At 43.5% G+C, this 21,479-nt stretch overlaps 1 protein-coding gene across 4 annotated transcripts in view; it reads left to right on the top strand.

Annotated features, from left to right (window-relative positions):
- The first annotated feature begins 1,827 nt into the window (after positions 1–1,827).
- Positions 1,828–21,479, top strand: part of RAP1GDS1 (Rap1 GTPase-GDP dissociation stimulator 1) — a 92,451-nt gene continuing 72,799 nt past the window's right edge. For 2 of the 4 annotated variants that reach the window (XM_081207101.1, XM_081207100.1), the window contains exon 1: positions 1,831–2,194. In XM_081207101.1, the coding sequence (XP_081063227.1) occupies positions 2,191–2,194 (4 nt within the window). In that variant the 5' untranslated portion in view covers positions 1,831–2,190. Of the gene's footprint in view, positions 2,195–21,479 lie in introns of all 4 variants that reach the window. The other 2 variants (XM_081207102.1, XM_081207103.1) reach the window with 2 other exon arrangements.

The raw sequence follows: 21,479 nt of genomic DNA, 5'->3' as shown, positions 1-21,479 counted from the left end.
TGCTGGACTGCAGATCCCATCATCCCTGACCACTGACCAATGGTTATGGCTGATGGGTTCTGAAGTCCAAAATCATCTGAAGGGTACCAAGCTTGGGAAGCCTGATATAACTCAGTACAGTACTGTTTACTGTGACTGGCAACAGCTCTCCAGGGCCTCAGGCAGATTTCTTTCCAGATCCTGCTACCTGGGATGCTTTTAAAAGATGCCAGGAACCTTGAACCTGGGACTTTCTAGGTGCAAAACAGGTGCTCTCAGGAATGAGCAACATTATGGGTAGCCAACATTGTAAACTCCAGCTGTTGGGTCTAAACCACAGAGCCTAGGGCTTGCTGATTGGAAGGTCAGCCTGTTGTTCCGTCCCAGCTCCTGCCCCCACCTAGCAGTTCTAAAGCACGTCAAGTGCAAGTAGATAAATAGGTACCACTCCGGCGGGAAGGTAAATGGCATTTCCCTGCACTGCTCTGGTTCACCAGAAGCGGCTTAGTCATGCTGGCCACATGACCAGGAAGCTGTCTGTGGACAAACGCCGGCTCCCTCGGCCCATAGAGTGAGATGAACACACAACCCGAGTGGACCCGACGGTCAGGGGTACATTTACCTTTTTAACTCGCATCAGCCCCAGCTTAGCATGTATGTGTTCTTCCTTTGGTGCACTTTGTAGGGAAATATTGGTAGTGGTGGGCAAGCTCTTTCAGGGAAGCTTGTGTACCTTTACTAAAACCTCTCACTGAAGAACCACTGATATGCCCCCCCTCCAAAAAAAATCTGGAGAATCCCAGAACAAAGATCAGCACCCCATCCCAATGTAAAGGCTCCCTCAGTGCTTTTTGTTAAATGGCAGTGGTAATGTTCAAAGGCTCCTTTCTTAGGGCCGGGGTTGCACTGGAAACTCTCTGCCCTAACGTTCAGTGGGTGGGTGGCGGATCACCACCACCTACCTGTTTGGCTAAGGTCTGTGTTCATAAAATTGTACAGTTTGAAGGCACCCCAAGGCTCATCTAGTCTAACCCACTGCAATGCAGGCTTTTGCCCAACCCACGAGCCTGACTCTCTACCAACTGAGCCATTCCAACTCCTTTCATATTGCTCTTAATCAGAACACTAAAAACTCTAGCTTTGGTTGTCTGCAGCTTATTTCCAGCGGGAATTAGTTTCAGTCCACGTTAGGAATTTGTGGGCAGCAACAGAGCTCTTCACAGGTGGCCCTACTAATTCCAGCCTCTGCATAAGGCGCGCAAAAAGGACCGCTTTGCATAGGACAACCCTCCGCCTGGCTGGGCTCAACGTGCATTCACCATTGTTACACACACACAAAAATGAAACGCACACACCCCAAGCCAAGCCCTGATCTTCTGAAGAACTGTATACTACAAAACCCGTAAGCACAGCCACCCATGTTTGGGTCTCGCAGAGGGGCCCAGCAGCGTCCCAGCCAAGGGCAGGTGCGGCGGCGGCGGCAGCAGGGCGGAGACCCTCCCTGCTCGCGGATCTCAGGCCACGCGGGGCTCCTCCCGGGTGGCGCTCTGCACCCGCCTCCCCGCTCCGCTGCCGGCCTTTGTGTTTCCTAAAGGAGGGCCTTGCCCGGATGTACGGAAAGGCACTGACTCATAATCCAGCCGGTAGCAGAGAGAAAAGGATCTCGCCCGCCACACACCCCGTTTCACTCCCCTCCGGGCAAAGGGAGGAAGCGGCAGCAGCAGCAGCAGCAGCGGCAGGGCGGACTGTTGGCCACGGCCGGCGCGCGCGTGCGCGCCCTGGGCGCACGCACCCCGGAACCGTCCCCTGTGCCTCCGCCTCCTTTCGCTGCTTGCGAGTCAGGGCGCGGGCGCGGGCAAGCCTCCCTCTGCCTCCTCCAGCCCGGCGGCGCGCGCACGCACTGGCGTGCACACACACATACACACACATACACACACGCACACCCAGGCACGGCAGGAAAGGCAGCGAGCGCCCCGGCTGCCCCTGCCTCCTTCCTAGCCACCCGCCCCTCTGCTCTCCTCTGGCCGCCGCCTGTCCGTGCGCCTCTTGGCCGCAGAGCAGCTGCACCGGCCTCGGGCCCCGCCTGTCCCTCCCTGGCCACTGGGGAGGCGGCGAGAGCGAAGCAGCCCCGCAGCAGCCGGGTGGGGAGAAAGACTCTCTCTTCTCCCAGGAGCGCCTCCTCCTCCGCGCCCCATTTCTCTAGGCGGAAACATGGGTAAGTCACCTCAAACCTCCCCGGCGGGTCCCCTCGCAGGGCTCGCCAAAGGAAGCATCTCTTTGGGGGGAGGGAGGTCCGAGGAGGTCGGAGAGTTAAAGGGGCCCGTTGGCGAGAGGAGGGTCCCTCAGTCTTTGAGGGGTGGCCGGGGAAATGGGGCCGGGAGGTTGGAGGAAGTGGGGCGTTCTCCCAACGCCACCCCCTCCCAGGATCTCCCAAGCGCACGTTGTGTGGCTTCTTAAGGTGCATCCTTTCCCCGTTGTCCTCCCCCCCCACCATTATGGGCCACCACCCCATCTCCCCAGTTGGCTTCCCTCTTTCTTGCTCCGTGTCCTACAAGCGGGAGAAGGAAGCGGACTTCAGGCAACTTCCTCATCCGCACACAACCCGGGGATGGAGCTTGGGCTGGGTGCAATGTGCTTCTCTTCTCTTCTCTCTCTCCCCCCCTCCGCCTTTTCTAATTGATGCTTTCCACCTTCAGCCTCCCAGGGATGTTGCTGTCTTAGGGTACAGCAGGGATAGCGGATGTATAGGAAGCCCATGACGACACAGACTCGGTTCTGATCGAAGTCGTGACTGCCGGGATTGTTAAAATAAAAGTAGATGCTGGCTTGATTTAGGGTGGGTTGAAATGGATGTTGCCTTCAGTGCATTTCTTGGTCACACCAAATCTGTGTGCCTCACAATAAGGACCCCATTATTAACTTAAAATGCACCAGCGGCCTTTCTTAAATATTAAGTTGATGCAGCTCTTGTGATGTTACCAGTAAATCAAGCAGCTTAATTAAGCTGAATATCAGTCTAATAAACTTAACCTCAGATAATTTGGCTTGGTATATCCATAGGCTGGCTTAGTTTCCTCAGTATCAGGTAAATTATCTACGGTGTGTGTTTTGTCACTGTGATAAAGCCAGACTTTGCAGTATCCTTTTAAATATATTCATAATTAATATATGTTACTTGATGCTCTCTTCTGTCTCTTTGTAAATCATGGCTTTCTTGTGATGTAAGGCAAGCTGTGGACTTAAGGCTGCAATCTTGCATGAACCTACTTCTGAGGAGGCACACACAGGATTGCACTGTCATTTGGGAAAGTAGGATTAGCATAGAAATCTTCAGAAAACTGTGTTGGTCTTGAAAGTAGTGGGTGTTAACTTGCTCACTCAGCTTTTCTAAGGCCTGGCTCTCCAAACTGCTGATTGCATTGACGATTTCCTTGGATGGTTTTACCAGCTGAGACATTTGTCTAAAAACATGATATGAGGTCATATGATGCAGCCACCTTGCCGAAGCTAAGCAGGACTAGGTCTGGCCTATGCATGGATGGGAGTCTACGTGGGAATTCTGTGTATATTCCCTTGAGTTCCATGAGGAAAGAAAAGCAGGATATAAATATACCAAATGAACCTACTGCTGCCTATGGCCCTACCTTGTTTTCAGACTAAAAGAAAACCATTATGTAGGGTATTATATATCCATTATTAATTTAAATATATAGAAGGGGGAAGGAATTAACTAGCTAGTTACAATGGGGAAATACTAGTGTCATTGATCTATGGCAGAGATAGTGTTCAAATTGAAAGAACAGGTCAAGATTTGTTACCTTATTTTTTAATAAATAAAACACTGGCATATTTGTGTTGGTCATTGCTGGCACATAGACTGTTTCAAAGGTGGAAAGCATGTAGGAAAGGCCTACCTCTTCTATTTTTAAAATAGAATATTTCTTGCCAGGTAATGTGTAGAGATGGTTACTACTTACAGCAAGCTACCAGGCGACTGGCTATTTGCAAGTCTGTATTAACCATAGCTCAGGGGAATTCTTGGGATATTTTCCAGAGCTTGAGCCTACAGAGGTGGTCTTGGTGTGATGAGGTATGGGATACTTGAGCATGCCAGCAAAGAGGATTGGGGAGGAATCCAAGTAAGGCAGCAAGCAGCAATTCAAGCAAAGCAAAAAGAGTACAGAGTATACAGGAACCAGGCAGATATAATAGGGTAGAATTTGGTATAAAACACAGTAGGGCAGTACACCAGTACCCTCTCCCCTTTTGGGGGACTGCTTGACGGAACAGTGAGGTCATGGAAACTAAACTGGTTTCAATGGGTGCAACAGCTGGAGTCCAGGGTGCTCTTGAATTTCAACCAAGACAGAACCTGTGAAGGGAGGGGGGAGGGAAAAAAGAACCTGTGAAGGAACTCTGGCTCCCCCCCCCCTTTTTTTTTGAGACAGAAGCTTTTTCAGAATAGGACAACACATCGCGGCAGATTCTAGCTTCTGAAAATCCTGTGATTACATATCCATATTATAATTTTGTATAAATAAATAACAATATAGTATAGTGATCTTACCCTTCAGTTTCTAATAAAACCCAAAGGGAGGTTTGCATCAACAACCTAAGAAAGTTAGCAGCATGGGTAAGTTAAGAATAATTTAAAATCCTGGGTAAATAAAAGATCTTCACTTGGTTCTACAAAATGAATGTGTCTGGTGTTGCAAGCAAGTTCTGATTTTTTTACTGCCTGCTGGCCAAAATGGAAACCGGGCATTCTTGGGGTACTCTAGAATTACATGCATACATAACGTACCCTATACGGGAAGTGAAATGCCAGTCACTTGCCATGCTGGGGTCTTGACAACTAGAGGTATGCATGCTAATGATCTGTGTCTGGCATGGCTAGCAGCAAGTAGTGAAAACTGTTCCAGAGGGTGTTGGAACCTATGTGGTGACATAGCCAGAGTGACTGTACTTGGGAGGCTTTGAACTGGGTATGAATTAAGGCGCCAGACTGGCTTCTTGGTGCAAGCTAGTAGTGAACTGCAAAAAAGCTATTCTGGTATCTGAGATCCACTCACGAGATTTTCGACAGGAGTACAATGGATTCATCTGCTGTTCCCTGCCAAAATTTCACAGAGTGGAATCATTTTTCTGCTGCTCATCCTTAACGTAGGATTTGAGAGTGAGTCTGGATGCTGCTATAACATCATTGGTAACAATACAGTGTTCCCGAGGCTTTCTTTCCATGTGGGCACACGACTAAGGTTCTTTTGGCTGGCTGTTGGATCTTTTACTGCCCATACTTTCACGATTACATCATTCTTGTTGAGTAAGACCTTCCTGTAAGCTGTATATCTACACGAATGCGTATATTTAACAATGCCTCCTGTTTAAGTGGTTCGGTAACTTGTATCTGTCAAAATTGTGGGGTCTCTTGTCTTTCTCTTTTCCCCCCTCCTCATTACGTTTACCTACTTTGAATTGCAGTCTTAGGTATGCTTACTTGGAAGTTGGGGCCTTTGATTACAATGGGACATGCTTCCACCTAGGTGTGTTTAGAATGGCAGGCTTGGGTTGCAGCATTACATCAGCTTACCTGCCCTTCTTCCCTTCTACCTCCCTTTCTGCAGCACTGTAAGTTTTTTTGGGAAACCTGTAAAGTTGCTGCACACAAAATCATGGTAACAGTTCTATTATTATGAGAGTTATTCTAAGGATATTGCATGTAGCACAGAAGTAGTGGCAGAATAAAAATTACCTTGTCATAGGAACACAGGAAGCTGCCTTTGATTGAATCATGTCTGTCTTTCTCTACATCAGGGTGGTCCAACTTTTCATACCAAGTGGGCCACAAGAGTACTTTGGCACAGAACCCATGGGCCGCACACTGCCATGCCATGTGGAGGGGGGATGAGGAGTGAGCCCAAAATTTAACACACACACACCTGGCCCTCCTGCTTCCTCCCCAAAGCTGGCTAAGTGAGGTGCTGGCTTTGGGAAGGAGATGTGAGGCTCTGGCAGGGTCCTAGAGTCCCTCTTCCTCCTTTCCAAAGCTGGGAAAGCATTAACTAGGCTTTGGGAAGGAGACTGGATGACTCTAGGACCCTGTCAGAATTTCATGCCTCCTTCCCAAATCCCAGATCCTCACTTACTTGGCTTTGGGAAGGCCAGATGGCTGCAGGGGGCAGGGGCTGTCAAATATTGCCTCTCCTGAATTTCAGCTGGGCTTCCTAGCCTTCCATAGAGAAGCCAGAATTGAACTCTGGGCCTTCTGCATTTGAAGCATCTGCTCTGGCACTGAGAAGAAGTTGGGAGAAGAACTTCATACAGCTATGAACAGAAGGGGTTGTGCACTGTTGGAAGACCACTGTAATCATGAAGGCTGCATCAAGGAAGCAGTGGTGCCGTGGAACGGAGAGCCCACGTAAAGGTTGGCTGTAGAGAAATGACTGCTTAGAAGCGGTCCCCCATCCTTGTCGTCCCCCCCCCCCGCCACATCCTGGTTTTTGCATAACGTACACACATCGTGATTTGCGATATACGGCCAGGTCAAAAATCATGAAACCGATATCACAATATGGACTTCAGGCTGGTTTTGAACGATATATTGTCCAGCCCTATTCCCAGCACACACAAACTCTTGGTTTTATTAGCAAAGCCAATGTAACCCCGTCGGTCCCGTTATATTTCACTCTGGTTCCACAGCCATTGCACCACTTCCAGAAGGCTTATTTTCTGAAGTGTTGCTATTATGCATTTCATTGGGAGGGGAGGAGAGGAGGGAAGGGTTGAGTGAGAGGAGGGGTAAAGAGGACAGAAAAGGCCACTTCTTAGTTGGCTGTAGGTGGTTCTGCAAGCATCCCTGCTGTTACTGAGGAAGTCACCATAATCAAAGCTTGAGTGCCTGTACAGTTGGCCTCATTTTCTGTCAGCAGGGCACTCACCAAACTTTGCAGAACCATCTCTCTTTGAAGACAAGCCTTTCATAAGAACTATTTTTTTAAAAAAAAAACCTAGCAAATTGTAATGACTTTTCTGTGCTCAATAATTGTAGTATGAAGCTTTTGAGGTCTATGTAGCAGCTTTCATGTTAATCTTCCTCTCTGCTCTTTACAAGGTTTATTTCCTGCACTTTATAACAGTTGGAAAGCCTGAGAAATAATATATTGAGGGTGTTTTTTCCCTCCAGTACTAGATGTTCTTTGTGAGCTCCTACCCACTTGATAAATCATGTCAAAGAATCAAACATTTGCTTCTCTGAGCACTAAATTGCTAAGTCAGTTTCATGATTAAATGTTTTGAATCTTCTACCCCTAAGAGGGTCATGTATGCAGTTGGGTTTCATATAGACCTTGTAAACATTAATGTTATAATCAAAAGATGTATGCCATTAATATATGTACATAGCAGTGTGTGGGAGCTCTGCAATTGTAATAGGTTGCCTGTCACTTACTTAAAGCAATTTTTCTGGAAGTGACTTTCTGAGGAACTGAGATTTTGTTTCTCTTGAAATTTTTGGCCTGAAAAATATTATCTATAGATATATATATATATTCAGAACTGTATTTCAATATGCCAATTTGTATGATTCATTGAATTCATTTGCAATTATTATACAATGTGACAAAGGTTGAATATCTTGCAGTTGGATTTAGGACAGATTTTCAAAAACAAAAACCACTCCGTTACCTTTGGTGAATTCAGGTGTCACAACAGAAGTTTCCATTCAGGCCATTAGTAGTACTCAAATACTTAATGGTTTCATGTGTAAATGGGCTAGCAGCTTTTATGGATGTGTTTTCATGCCTGTATCATATAGCATGGTATCCAGCATCAAATTAGCTGATGGAACAGGGCTTCCGCTGCACCCAGCTGTGGGGTGGAGAGGAAGGAGATGTTGCCCTCATGGATTAGACTATGTTGCAAAGTGTCTGCATCTGGTCTTTAACATTTGCTGCTGGTTTGCTGGACATTTTATTAATTTTTTTATTGATGTTGGTGGAAATTTCATTACAAACTAGACTTCAGTAGACTCACTCTTCCCCCCCCCCCCCATGGATCATGTATTGTTCTGAACCCCTGGTCTACCTGGCAGCAAGTCAGTATGTCAAGTCCAACAAGACCAGGGTCAATCCGCACAAGCAAAGTCAAAGGTCAGGAAACACAGTCCAGGGTCAATCCAAGTAGGCCAAGTCTGAAGTCCAGCAGTCAGGATCCAGTCAAATCCGAACCACAGTCCCATAGAGTCCACCAACATGGCCACTTCAGCAGACACAGCACCTCAGCTCTGGTTCCTTTTTCTACTTTGTTTGCTGATTGCAGCAACTGGGCTTGATGAGGCATGTAGCCCTCACCTGTCCTGAGCCTACTCCAGCTGAGGAATCACACCTCTCCTCCCAGAGCTAGCGAGCCCCACCTGGCCAACTAGGGAGCTGGACTGTGGGCCCTTGCCTGCCTCAGCCTCCTAGAGCACCCCTGCCGCTGCTCTCTACACCTCAGTGCCCACCATGGAGACAGGGGCCCCCCTGATGATGGGTCCTGCTGCTCTGGTTCCTGTGCATTGACCTCCATCCCCTCACCATCTTCCATCACTCTGTGAGTACTTTCTTCCTCATCCCCTGCTTGCCCCGAAGTGTCCCAGTCCCAGCTACTGCCATCGCTGGGATCCTCTTCCTTCTCCCCATTGTACTGCCAGTTCATGACATGCATAAGCACTGGCCTATATGGTGGTAACAATGATAAAATATATTGTTTATGGGGGGAAGTGCAGGTAGGGGAAAGCATATTTCAGGAATAATAGCGTGCAATATACTGAGATTTCAGTTCTCGGGTTGCTTTGCTTTATATGGTTTTAGGATCGTTGAGTTTTCAAATCTGTTAATAGCTTGGAGTTCCTTTTTTATGTGTTAAATACTTCTAGTCTAAAAATGTGTTAATAAAAAAATAGGACCTTTTCCATTGAGAAACCAAATTGGTGTCTCCATGGAGTGCCAAGGTCCCTGTCAAATGATCAGACTTGTGAGGCATCAAAAAATCTATGCAACAAAGGCATTTGGGGCTACAGAGTATATTGTTATTTTTCTGTTTTGATATGATTGAAGATGCAATAGAAGTGCATCTTTTGTTGTATTGCTGTGTTCTTGGTTTTGGAGGCTTTGGGGCTGAAAATAGGATAATAAATAATTGTAGTTTAGAAAAACCGTGAGTGAGGGGCGTATAAATAACAGCTGATTAGGGTGCATAATGATACACAGTGTAGTAGAGAATATGGAAAGGGATAAATTTTAGAACCTTCATCATAATACTAGAACTCGGGGCTATGTTGAGAGAATCAGGGTAGACAACTTCTTCGCCCGGTGTGCAAACGAAGAAGCTTGCTCTGTCAGGACGTAGTGAGGCCCATCAGCGTGGCTTCAAAAGAGGCCAATTTATGGAGGATAAGGCTATCAAGAGCTAGTGGACATGGTGGCTATGTTCTGCTTCCACTGTTGGAGGCAGGGTGCATAGGGGATGGGGGTTGTGCTGTTGTTGTCCAACCCTGCTTGAGGACTTCACACAAACATCTGGTTGGCCACTGTGATAACTGGATCCTGGACTAAATTGCCAGTTGGCATGATCCAGCAGGATTCTTAGTAACATGGTGTTGCAGACGATAATGATAAATGTTTCTGTTCTCTCATGATTGCTGGGGGGGGGGGGAGAGACTGAAGCAAAAAAGGCAACTTGCTTAAGGGCACCTAGTGAGTTCATGGTTTAAATGGGCTTCATAGCTCATGTTTAGGGGCAACTCAACAAGGAATTTCTCCTTTGCAAGCCCCATTTGAAATGATTTATCAGTGATTTATGTACAAGTAGCAGCAGGGGAATCCTTAAAAATATTGTATCTTCCTCTGTATGCAAGGTGCTTTTTATTTGTATACCATATTGATTTTGGTAGGATAATCTTTGTGGCTTAGATTATCTTGTAGTTGATAGTATAACTCTTCACCTAAATCTTTCATTATTATTCTTCCAGCATGTAGCATCAGACACTCTAGGTTCAGCAGTAAACAGACATCAAGCAGTGATGTGGGTTTAATGAAAAAGATTCCAGAAATGTTCTAATGCCCTGGAAAGTGATCTAATCTAGTATATTTATTTTACTTTTGCTTAGTAAAGAAAGCTAGACACTCCAAAACTGCCATACTTGTCTAATACTGTATTTGCAAGTAATAATTTGTGATTTCTTTCCGAGGAAAAATAAAGCACTGGAATTTTTTCCCTCCACATAGCTGACATCAACTTTATTGCACAAATGTTTTAAACAAGTTACTGGCTTGCTCTTTTCACCTACTGCAATGCAAAATTATTAGTCCTGACAGGGAAATGCTTCCATAGATAGATCACTTCAACCTCTAACTCACTTACTTTACTTATATCTCTACATTTCATTCTTTAACACTCATTTAGCACTCTTAAGGCTTATTTCACTATAATTTTGTCAAACTTTCTCTGTATTCAAATAGACTTAAAACCTGAATACCTAACAAAACACAGTAACACCAACAGTATAATGCAGGTATATTAAGAACTTATTCATGAAAGTGCAGATGTAGTAGAAACTTGTATTACGTGTTTGAACTGCATGGGTTTTAAAAGGAATAGAATGACTCTGCATAAACTGTGGCTGAGGTGAACTGTAGCTCTTTGTTAACATTCTTATATAATTATTCTATACTTTTAATAATAAAAAAGATTTAAAAAATAACTTTCTGGAATAAAAAGAACCCAAAAGGTTTAACTGCCCACCTAAGTGCAAGCAGAGAAGAAACCTTATAGATTTTCCCAGGAGGAAAGCGTTGGGTCAAGATTTCCGAAACTTGGGTCTCTAGTTGGTTTTGGACTACAACTCCCAGTATCCCTAGCTAGCAGGACCAGTGGTCAGGAATGATGGGAATTGTAGTCCAAAAACAGCTGGAGACCGAAGTTTGGGAAACCCTGATCTAGGTGCTACCTTAAGGAAGACCTTGCCTTCAGTGCCCACTTTTAATACTTCTGACAAAGGTGGTATAAATGTAAACATGTGCCTTGCACCTCTGCAAATGTATTTTGTCCATGACTTTAGGAGATTTAACTTAGATATGTACTTTAAGCATTTATTCAAATCAAAATATAACCCTGCTTGTTTTTAAAAGTTGCTGTCCAGTTGACCTTGTAGCATGGCCGGCTAGTTCTATATGTAGCCGCATATTAGCATCTATACTGACTTCATTTTTTCACTGCTTTTTGCATGCTGTGATTCCTTAAATAATAATTTGTTCTGCTTTTCTCCTGAACTATGCTGTTTGCTTCCTTCACACCCTATTGTAGATTGTTTGCTCCCAGGTTGTAAGATAAACGCAAGTGGTTGAACCAGGAATTTCCTTCCACATAGGCAGAAGTAATTGATTGCTACTGCAGAGCTTGTCTTCCATTCTAAAATGGAAAAGTTACAAGAGATGCTGAGGGCCATTTCCAATATTATTCAACACCTCCATTCTAAATGTGTTTTGTTGGAAGGAAGTGCATTACTTTCAGGCAGGTGCAATTTAGGATCACAGCCAAAGGTATTTGATAAACAGCACATCATTAAAAAAAATCTCAAGGTGGCTTAGAATAAAAACAAACCACAGTCCAAGAAACACTGTGAATTCATTAACATCTCAAAAATAACACCGTGATAGCACAATGGGAAAAAAGAACCATAGCGAGCAATGTTGAAAATGAGGATACCAAAATCAAACCATACCTGTAAAAAGTTCCCATACTTCTTCCCAGATAAACATTTTTATTATATTTTAATGTTTTAGGTAAGCTGCTTTGATTCCCCCCCCCTCAGGGTGGAATATAAATAACAGTAAATAAGTTAGGTGAATATTGTCTAGCTCTCAGCCCAAGATCCACTGAGAAGAAAGATCTGTGGAAATTTCTCTGAACAACACGAAAAAATGTGCTGCACTGTCTGTTGTCTTTCTTTGTCATAGGGATAATTAGAAGGAACTAGAAGAAGGGAGGTTTGTCTGAGAATCTAGCAAGATGCTTGACATGATGGTTGCCACACACCATTGACAACATAGGGTAGTTCTTATAGGAAAGTGTCCATTTTAGCTGGAGACGTGATGGTGCCACCTTCCTCCAAACATCTCCCCTTCCATTCTCATTTCATGGACCTCATGACATTCCATCATAAACCCTAGGCTGGCTTCCTGTCCACTTTCAGATCTTGCACAGATTCCATTCAGGGTTTCGTTTTTCTTAATCAAAAATAGTGATTGCACTCTCTAAAAAACAAAAACCCACCACAAATTTTTGAATTCGCTTATTTATTTATTTTGTATACCAACCTAAGATCAGGGTGGTTCACAACTTAAAATCACAGTATTATTTTAAAGGAAATACTGTGCATAATAAAGACAAAGACAACCCAATAAATCGCCCCTTCTGTTGCACATTTAAAAGGGCATCGGATGTCAATCAACGAAAAGCATGGTTAACGAGGAACATTTCCGCCTGGCGCCTAAAGGTGTATAATGTAGGTGCCAGCTTAACCTCTCTGGGGAGAGCATTCCACAAACGGGGAGGTCTGATCGTTTTCCACATTTATTTTTCCATCTATAAGATGCCCCCATGTATAAGACGCCCCCAATTTTGGGACATTATTTTTTAGGGGGGAAACCTAGTCTTATACATGGAAAAATACGGTATATATTTTTTGAAAGTAGAAACACTGATGCTCTCTGAATCACCTGAAAAGGCCTTGTGGTAGCTTTTAGTTCTGCAGTGTATTGGTTTAAATGGTTTAAATTGGGTTACCTTCACATGAGCAATGGTCTTTATTTAGATGTTATTAAACGAATGCTTTTCGGTACTGTCTGGTACATACTCTTGTACTTTTATGTTTTGTAACACAGATTTTGGATTCTGCAAAATCCCTACAGTTCTATCCCAGCGTTTTCTGTGGTGAACCCATAGCAAGAATAGACATGGCTTAGTACAAGAGTGTCCAGCATGAAGATGAAGTTGGGTTCCCAATTCCCATCACCCCCAGCCAGCAGGGGCAATGGAGAGGGATAGTGGGAGTTGTAGTCCCAACAACATCTGGAGGGCACCAATTACTAGAAACATTTTAAATACCACATGAACTATATGACCATGTGATATTCCTGCTTAAATCCCAATGCTGTCTTCCTGTCTTCCCCAAGTTTTTGTTGTTGTTGTTGTTTTCCTTCAAAACCCTCATTGGCCCTGTTTCCCCTGTGACTTTTCTTCCTCCAGCGGTGCTGCAGTCAGCCACCCAAATGTTTGCTATATCCTCTGATTTACTAATCTGAAGATTTATACTCCACCTTTCAATCACATGATTCTCAAGGCAATCTATGACTAATTGTTAATAACACAACCCCTTCCCGAAACTCACACATCCCCTGCAGTAGTCCTTTGGCTGGTAGATGGACCCAATTCACACTTCCTTTCAGTTCTTCAGTCCCAGGTCAGCTAGGAGTGGGGGCCAGGTGTGGGGGTTTGTTAGCAAGGAGGTGGGAAGCAAACTCCCCGCAGCTTCATCTTCTCAGTGCAATAGGTGTGTCCAATGGATGACTCTCTCTTATTGACCCTGATGCCTGGAGCTGCTTCTCACAATCCCCCCCTCAATTCTCCTTCACCTAATTTCATCAAATCCTTCCTCAAAATCCACCTTTTCTTTGATGCTGTTGGCAGAAGTGCTTACCCTTCAAACTCTACTGTAACCAAGGCTGTGTATAACTGAAATTCTTGCCATTTTTTGGCATGTTTTTGCTTTGTGTACTCCTTCTCCTCTCCTGTTGTCTTCTTTTGTGTTGATTTCTTGTTTTTTTAAAAGCTGCCTCTCGTAATTTATAAAGTGCTGTGTCTGTGGATGATGCTATATGAATAAATAAAATAATGGAATCGGTTTGGTCTCCATTGGGGAAGAAGCAAGAGAGAGCAAATGGAATAAGAGAGCAAAGTTGTGGTGATATAGAAAGGAGACGAGAAACAACAGTGTAAGGGAAAGAACTCTAATGGGCAAATGTTTAGTGGAGCAATGAAAGAACACAGTACGCTTAAATAAAAGCTGAAAGATAAATTAAAGTTATGGAGGATTCTGGTACACTAGCTAGAACACGTACTCTCTCTGCCTCTTGAGTAAAATTAGGACACCTTGGTAGAGAGGTAACCGTGTAACACAGAGACCTATGGAGCAGTAGTTCAGTAGATTCATTTTTATAGCAGTTCCTTCCTGTGTCCCTCATAAAAAATACCTTGGTAATGCCAAATGAAATGGTAAGTCGTTTTCATACATAAGAGCATGTGACAACATTCAAGAAAGGGAAAACCATTTTTGTGTACCCGTGTATATTACAATAGCCAATAGTTCCTGGAAATTAACTTCTTAAATAGGTTGAGAATGGTTGTTTGCAGGGGTTGGGTCAAATTCGCCTCCCCGTTTCTCCTGTGACCACCATGTGAAGCCAGGTTGTAGCTGTGCTGCTACAGAAATCCCCCCAGGTGGCTGTTTGTATCACTCCCCAAACTATTAACACCTCCTAAATTCAAAAGTAGGGACAGTGATTGTCCAATACAAGAATATACGGACTAACCCTAATAAACAGTAGTAATGATATTTAACCAATAATAACAATAATTATTTATTATTTATATTTATACAATAATTTAAATGTCTACTTAGAAGTAAGTCTTATTGAGCTCAGTGAGGCTTATCCACATGTAAGTGGATATAGAATCCTAGCCCAATACTGTGCTATTGTAGAAGTTACCTGTAAGTAATGCCTTAGTATACATTAGAGATTTTTCTGGCATTGTATTAACGCTTGTTTAAAAATAGAAAAACTCTTGCATGAAGGATGATGGTGGGACCATATGTCCTACAGGTGCTGTTATTTTTGTGTATTTTTCAGTGTGTCTCTCTTTAAAAAAAACACCATTGTAACTATAAATAAAAACAGTTTTAGCAATTTTATACCTGGCGGGGGGCGTTGTAGGTTCTTCCAGTTGGGATGCGTACTTCAGAAAAGGAAATAGCAATAGACTTCTCTCTACATCATGCCCACTGTTCTACCTGTAGATTGCGAGACTTTACCTGCCTGTGAAGCTAGGAGTCTGCCACTGAGCTACTATGCTTGTATATATTTGAGTAGAATATAAGCATAAGAGTCTTTTCTTGTACAGATCCCGCTCACTGTTTTGCCTTCCCCCATAGCTGCGCGCAACCCCTCCGCAAGGAGACGCTGTACGGGGCTATGGCTTCTTTAGCCCTGCGCAGCGTCTCCCGGCAAGGAGAGGCTGCATGGGGCTAAAGGGGAAGCCAAAACTTGGCTTGCTCCATAGCTGCGCGCAACCCCTCCGGCAGGGAGAGGTTGTGCGCACCCTGTACGCTGTTCTTTGGGGCTGGGGGGGGGGAAAAGATTTTTTTCTTGATTTCCCCCCCTAAAAACTGGGTGCGCCCTATGGTCCGGTGCGCCCTATGGTGCGAAAAATACGGTATATGTTTGTAGATGGGATAGGATGAATCTGGAGGTTTTAGAATGAAAGTGTGTAACTCCCTGGTAAATTATTACTCTATTTTGAAGAACTCATATTAAAACCTAGAGACTTCCAATACATCTTACAGCGTATTTAACAATGAAGACATCTCTGGGTTTACTTTATGGTGTACAGAAGCCTTATGCAATTTTAATTAGTTCTCTCATGCACAGGTAAGAACCCTTCAAAATCAGAATGCATAGAAGGAGTATATTGTCAGATTAATAATACAAGACTCAGCCATGCTATCTGATTTAGTCAGAACTCCTTATTGATTTTAACAGAGAACTTGCTTAAAAATCAATGGTGTTGTATGGACCTTTGGTAATTTTTCTCTGAAAAAAATGCCACAAATTTAGCACAAAGAACACCTTAGAAATATTTCTACAGACCGTAATGGAAAGAAATATACAGTACAATAGTCGGTTGATATCTGCCTGTCTCAGGAGACAATGAAATAATAATAATAATAATAATAATAATAATAATAATAATAATAATAATAATAATAATAAATATACCCTGCCCATATGCTTGGCTTGCCCTAGCTTCTCTGGGTGGCTTCCAGCAAAAATACAGAGGGAAAGAAAAAGAGTGAGGAAGAAGGGGGGGGGGAATCAAACATTAAAAACTTCCCTATACAGGGCTGCTTACAGATGGCTTCTAAAAGTTCTATAGTTACTTATTAACTGACATCTCCTTGACATCTGCCGGGAGGGTGTCCCACAGGGTGGATGTGACTTCTGAAAAGGCCTTCTGTCTGGTTCTCTGTAATTTTTCTTCTCACAGTGAGGCAAGTGCTAGAAGGCTCTCAGAGCTAGATCTCAGTGTCCAGGATGAACGATGGAGGTGGAGATGCTCCTTCAGGTTTACAGAGTGCGCATTTGGGAGTGTAGTGAAACCATTGGAGAGCTGCAGATGGGGCGTTAGGGAAGGGGCAGTATTGACTGCTGGGGGACATGTGATGCTTCTTCTGGGGTGGTATGACCACCTTTGGTCCCCACTCTCACCTCTCACCTGTGGCTCCTAGAACTTGGCAGCAGCCACACCCCGGAAATGCCTTTGACCGGCTGGCTTTGACAGTACAATAGCATAGATACATGCATTTATTTCGGTGTGTCATCTTAAAAGTGCTGATGATATGTTTCTGTTCTGAGAAAACAGAATAAGAAGCATTATATATATATATATATATATATATATATATATATATATATATATATATATGTAGGTTTTGGTGTCTTCGGGTGTCTTCCCGTGTAAGAGTTGGGGTGTCTAGGCGACGTTTCGACGAGGTCTCACTCGTCATCTTCAGGCTGGTGCTTTCGGCTTCTTGTAGTAACAAGAAGCCGAAAGCACCAGCCTGAAGATGACGAGTGAGACCTCGTCGAAACGTCGCCTAGACACCCCAACTCTTACACGGGAAGACACCCGAAGACACCAAAACCTACATTCCTGTACCCGTGAAAATCTACGAAAGCATATATATATATATATATATATATATATATATATATATATTTAGAAGCCTTCTACTTGTTCAGTCTTTGCAACCATGCGTTGTACTTAGAGTAGATCCACTGAAATGAGTAGCTCTAAATTAGTCATGTCCATTAATTTCAGTGTGTATAGGTACGACTACTCTATGTCTAACATTGGGCATATGCGGTTGTTTCTAAGCTATTATGTTCCCTCCAGATGAGTCTTGGGCTTGTTGAATTTCCAGGAAAGGGTAAGCTTTCCAAATGTGTAGCAATTGATACAAATTGATTTATATGTGTCTTCATAATTTCCCTTATAACAAGAGAGTTTAGTCAAAGAGGCTCTTTAGGCCTAGCTCACAGCTGTGCTATTGGGTTGATGGGACTTGTAGGCCAAAACATCTAGACTGAGGGCACCAAGTTAGGGAAGGCTGGACTAACACCACATTGTTGGAGGTTATTTTTTTAGCTCTACTCTGTTCATGTAGGCAGCCAGCTTAAGAACTTTTAAGTTACGCATTATCTCTGGCATCAACTGTGTCTCCCTCAGCAGCTGCTTGGTCTTGCCTACAAGGCAGAACCAGCCTTGGACCTAAGATATTCAGAGATTTTTAGGCTTAAATCAACTGATTACATTAGGCCAGAGGATTTTAGGAAGACAGCCGAGAATGGCGTGTGTGTGTGATACAAAGAAGGAAAGCCCTCATAGAGTGGGGAAGTATACAGCAGCATGAAAATCTTGAGATAATGGCTTTTCCAGCCTTCAGATGATGATAAAGTCGTGTATTCCCAGAGGTCTGAAGGAGCCCACCAGGTTCACTGAACAAAGTCTATTGAATGACACATTTCTGAGGAATGTAGCTGTTTAGAGTTGGAAAGAATTGAGGTGGAAAAGAGTAAAGAATTCAACTAGCAAAATCAGAATTGGTACTGAAAACGGTATAGTTATCCTATCTGAGTATTTGTCCTCGCTGATGAGTAGTCAGATTCAGATATTTACATCCTTGGTAACTTTGACAATTTCAGCTGGCTGCATGGAAATTTTCAACACAGTACTCTTAACTTCTTTATATTTGAGATTTTCATAATTAAAACCATCAATATCCAATAAAAGGCACTCAGCTGAGGGTAGATTAATACTGTACCATATAAAATCCAAGATGAAATGTTAATAAAAATGAAATCATACTTTATCAGAACTGTCAGCATTAATTCTAATCTTGTTTGCAGAGCAAATATTGCGGCAATGCATTGAGATTTCTTTGCAGCTATACTTAATTGTTCTGACATAAGGTATGGGGGGGGGGAATAGAAAGGGTAAGACACTTAATGAGGAAGCTTCTCCATTCTCCCAAGATGTTAAGAGAAGATTTGTTTACCTGTGGAGATAGGCACTAAAGTTTCTAGTATAAATTAATGGACTGTTTGAACTGCAGTTAAAAGAAGTATGGGATTCAAATTGTTTAGTTGCATTTCAGTTTCAAAATCAAATTAATGTAGGGCAATATGGGAAAGAGAGAAAATGTAGTTCCCTGCACTGAGGTGACACGAATCCTCTAGTGTAGACATCTTATAAAAAAGGACACATAAGATGTTCATCAGACATAATAAGCTTTCTACTTCCCTGAATAGACATTAGGGAAGGCTGAAGACTTCTTACTTGAGATCTGCACAGGGGAAAAAATTTCACAGTTGACTAGTCTTAAAGAGCATTGAAAATCCAGGAATTTTGCAGTGAAAAAGTGGCCCTCCCCCCAGTAAATTATAGAATTGTGAGCCAGCTCATATAAGCAGGTCTTGAGTTTTGAATTATTTTATATGTAGTCTTACCAAGTCTTGGATTATATGATAGTATAATTGTAAATTTATGACTTACTGATTAATTAAAGGGTTCTGTTGGATCCTGATAATTTACAGAAGGAATTTATAATGCCAATGGACTATTATATCTGTAATAGCATGAATTTATATCCACACTTAAGGGCATGCCACAAGGCTGTACAGTAGAAGTTCCACCAGCGTTTATCTGACACTGGGTAGGGAAATCTGTCCTTGACAAACATGGTCAAGGTCAGTGAAAGAGCTTTCTTGTGTGTCCTTGCATTGAAGACACAACTGAGCTCAAGAGTCTGTTTGAAACATGTGGTTAGAAAGACGACATGCTCCCTTTTTTTCTTTGGGCACCTAGAGAGGTACTGCATGCAAGTACCGCATCCACAAAAGGTGTATACAGTGGTACCTCGGGTTAAGTACTTAATTCGTTCTGGAGGTCCGTTCTTAACCTGAAACTGTTCTTAACCTGAGGTACCACTTTAGCTAATGGGGCCTCCCGCTGCCACCGGAGCACAATTTCTGTTCTCATCCTGAAGCAAGGTTCTTAACCCGAGGTACTATTTCTGGGTTAGCGGAGTCTGTAACCTGAAGCGTCTGTAACCTGAAGCATATGTAACCCGACGTACCACTGTATGTATTTTCACCCACATCTGAAAACTAATTACAGTCATACCTTGGGTTACAGACGCTTCGGGTTGCGCGATTTCGGGTTGTGCACCTCGCTGAACCCGGAAGTACCAGAACAGGTTACTTCTGGGTTTCAGCGCATACACAGAAGCGCTAAATCACGCATGCACAGAAGTGCCGAATCTCCTGAGTTGTGTATCTTGTTAGATTGCATATATATTTTTGAGGAGTGTGTGTGGAAATGACTCATTTGAAAGTGATCTGGATTTGATACTGTAAGCGACTAAAAGAATCTACTTCCTCTCTTGTTCCTGTCATTTTGCCTTCTTAGAGCTTGAGCTTGATTTCTACTTTGAACCTAGATCAGGACAAAGCACCATCTAGAATTATAGAATCGTTGAGTTGGGAGGGACCATAAGGGTCATCTAATTCAACCCCCTGTGATGCAGGAATCTTTTGCCCACCACGGGGCTCAAACCCATGACCCTGAGATCAAAAGTCGTGTACTGACTGAGCCATCCAACACATCTAGTCCAGCGTCCTGTTCTCACAGTAGCCAGCCAGATGCCTGTGAGAAGCAGGACATGAGCACGGCAGGGTTTCTTCCACTACTAGCAACTAGTATTCTGATACTAGAAGTACTGTGTAAATATGGGGCTTACGTTTTTTAGAAGTACAGTGGACACTCGGGTTGCGAACGTGATCCGTGCGGGATGCACGTTCACAGCCCACGTCTGCGCACATGCGGGTTGCGATTCAGCGCTTCTGCACATATGTGACCGCCAAAACCCGGAAGTAACCCGTTCTGGTACTTCTGGGTTTCGGCGGTCCGCAACCCAAAAAATCCCAACCTGAAGCGGCTGTAACCCGAGGTATGACTTTACTGTATGTTTCTGTGCATCTGTTCAACACATTCAAGAGATGAACAGCGAATATGATAATTCTGTGTTGAATACTGTATTTAGCACCTGTCTGGTGGGTGATAACATCAGCGTTCACAGCAGAAATTGCAGAGGGAAGTTGGGCACATAAGGAAAGCGGGAAAATCTATTAGATATGTGAGCAAATAGAGGATATATATTTTTGATTGCTACAGTTGGTAGACGTTAGTAGATGTGTCTCATCTTGTTTTGTGACATTGTTTACACTTTCTTTGGTGTAAACCAGGGCATATTTTCACAAGTGCATGTTAATAGCCATTTGGAAGCCATGCATGTCGGTTTTCAAATGTGACTGCTTTGAACTGAGAAAGCTACACCAATCGGCTATTTTGTGTTAGACCAGGGGTCAGCAAACTTTTCAAGCAGGGGGCCAGTACACTGTCCCTCAGACCTTGTAGGGGGGCCAGGCTATATTGGGGGGGGGGATGAACTAATTCCTATGCCCCACAAATAACCCAGAGATGCATTTTAAATAAAAGGACACATTCTACTCATGTAAAAATGCTGTTTCCCAGACCACCCACGGGCTGGATTTAGAAGGCGACTGGGCCGGATCCGGCCCCCGGGCCTTAGTTTGCCTACCAATGCATTAGACTGACACCAACTTAAATCACAAGTTCAGCCAGTGTTCTCATTAACAGCATTCCTTAAAATCCTGGTTGAATGGGAACCCTGGTTAGCCTTAGCTGTTGTTGAGACAGGTGCCTCAATCACAATAAATGGAAAGAAGCAGAGCTTTCATGGAAGGGAACATGTGGTCTTGTCCCCTGCTCTTATAACAGAGCAGATGAACTTCTGCAACCAGATAATGCAAATCAGAAAACTTTGCAGCAGTATTGTGCACAGACATTTGTAGGGACCAGATTTATGGGTGGGGGGAGCACGCAGGCTGCAGGAGGAGGAAAAAAAAATACCTCCATCCATCTTTCACTGATGGATTCCTTCCATCAGCAGATGAACACTATTAGGTACTACGCTATGTTTGCATGTTAGATATATAATGTAAATGCCAAGTATTTGAATTAATGATGTTACTAATGTGACA

The sequence above is a fragment of the Podarcis bocagei genome (assembly GCF_964188305.1).
Source record: "Podarcis bocagei genome assembly, chromosome: 9".
Classification (NCBI taxonomy): domain Eukaryota; kingdom Metazoa; phylum Chordata; class Lepidosauria; order Squamata; family Lacertidae; genus Podarcis; species Podarcis bocagei.
The sequence above is the reverse complement of the archived record's forward strand: the minus strand, read 5'-3'. Positions and strand labels throughout refer to the sequence as shown.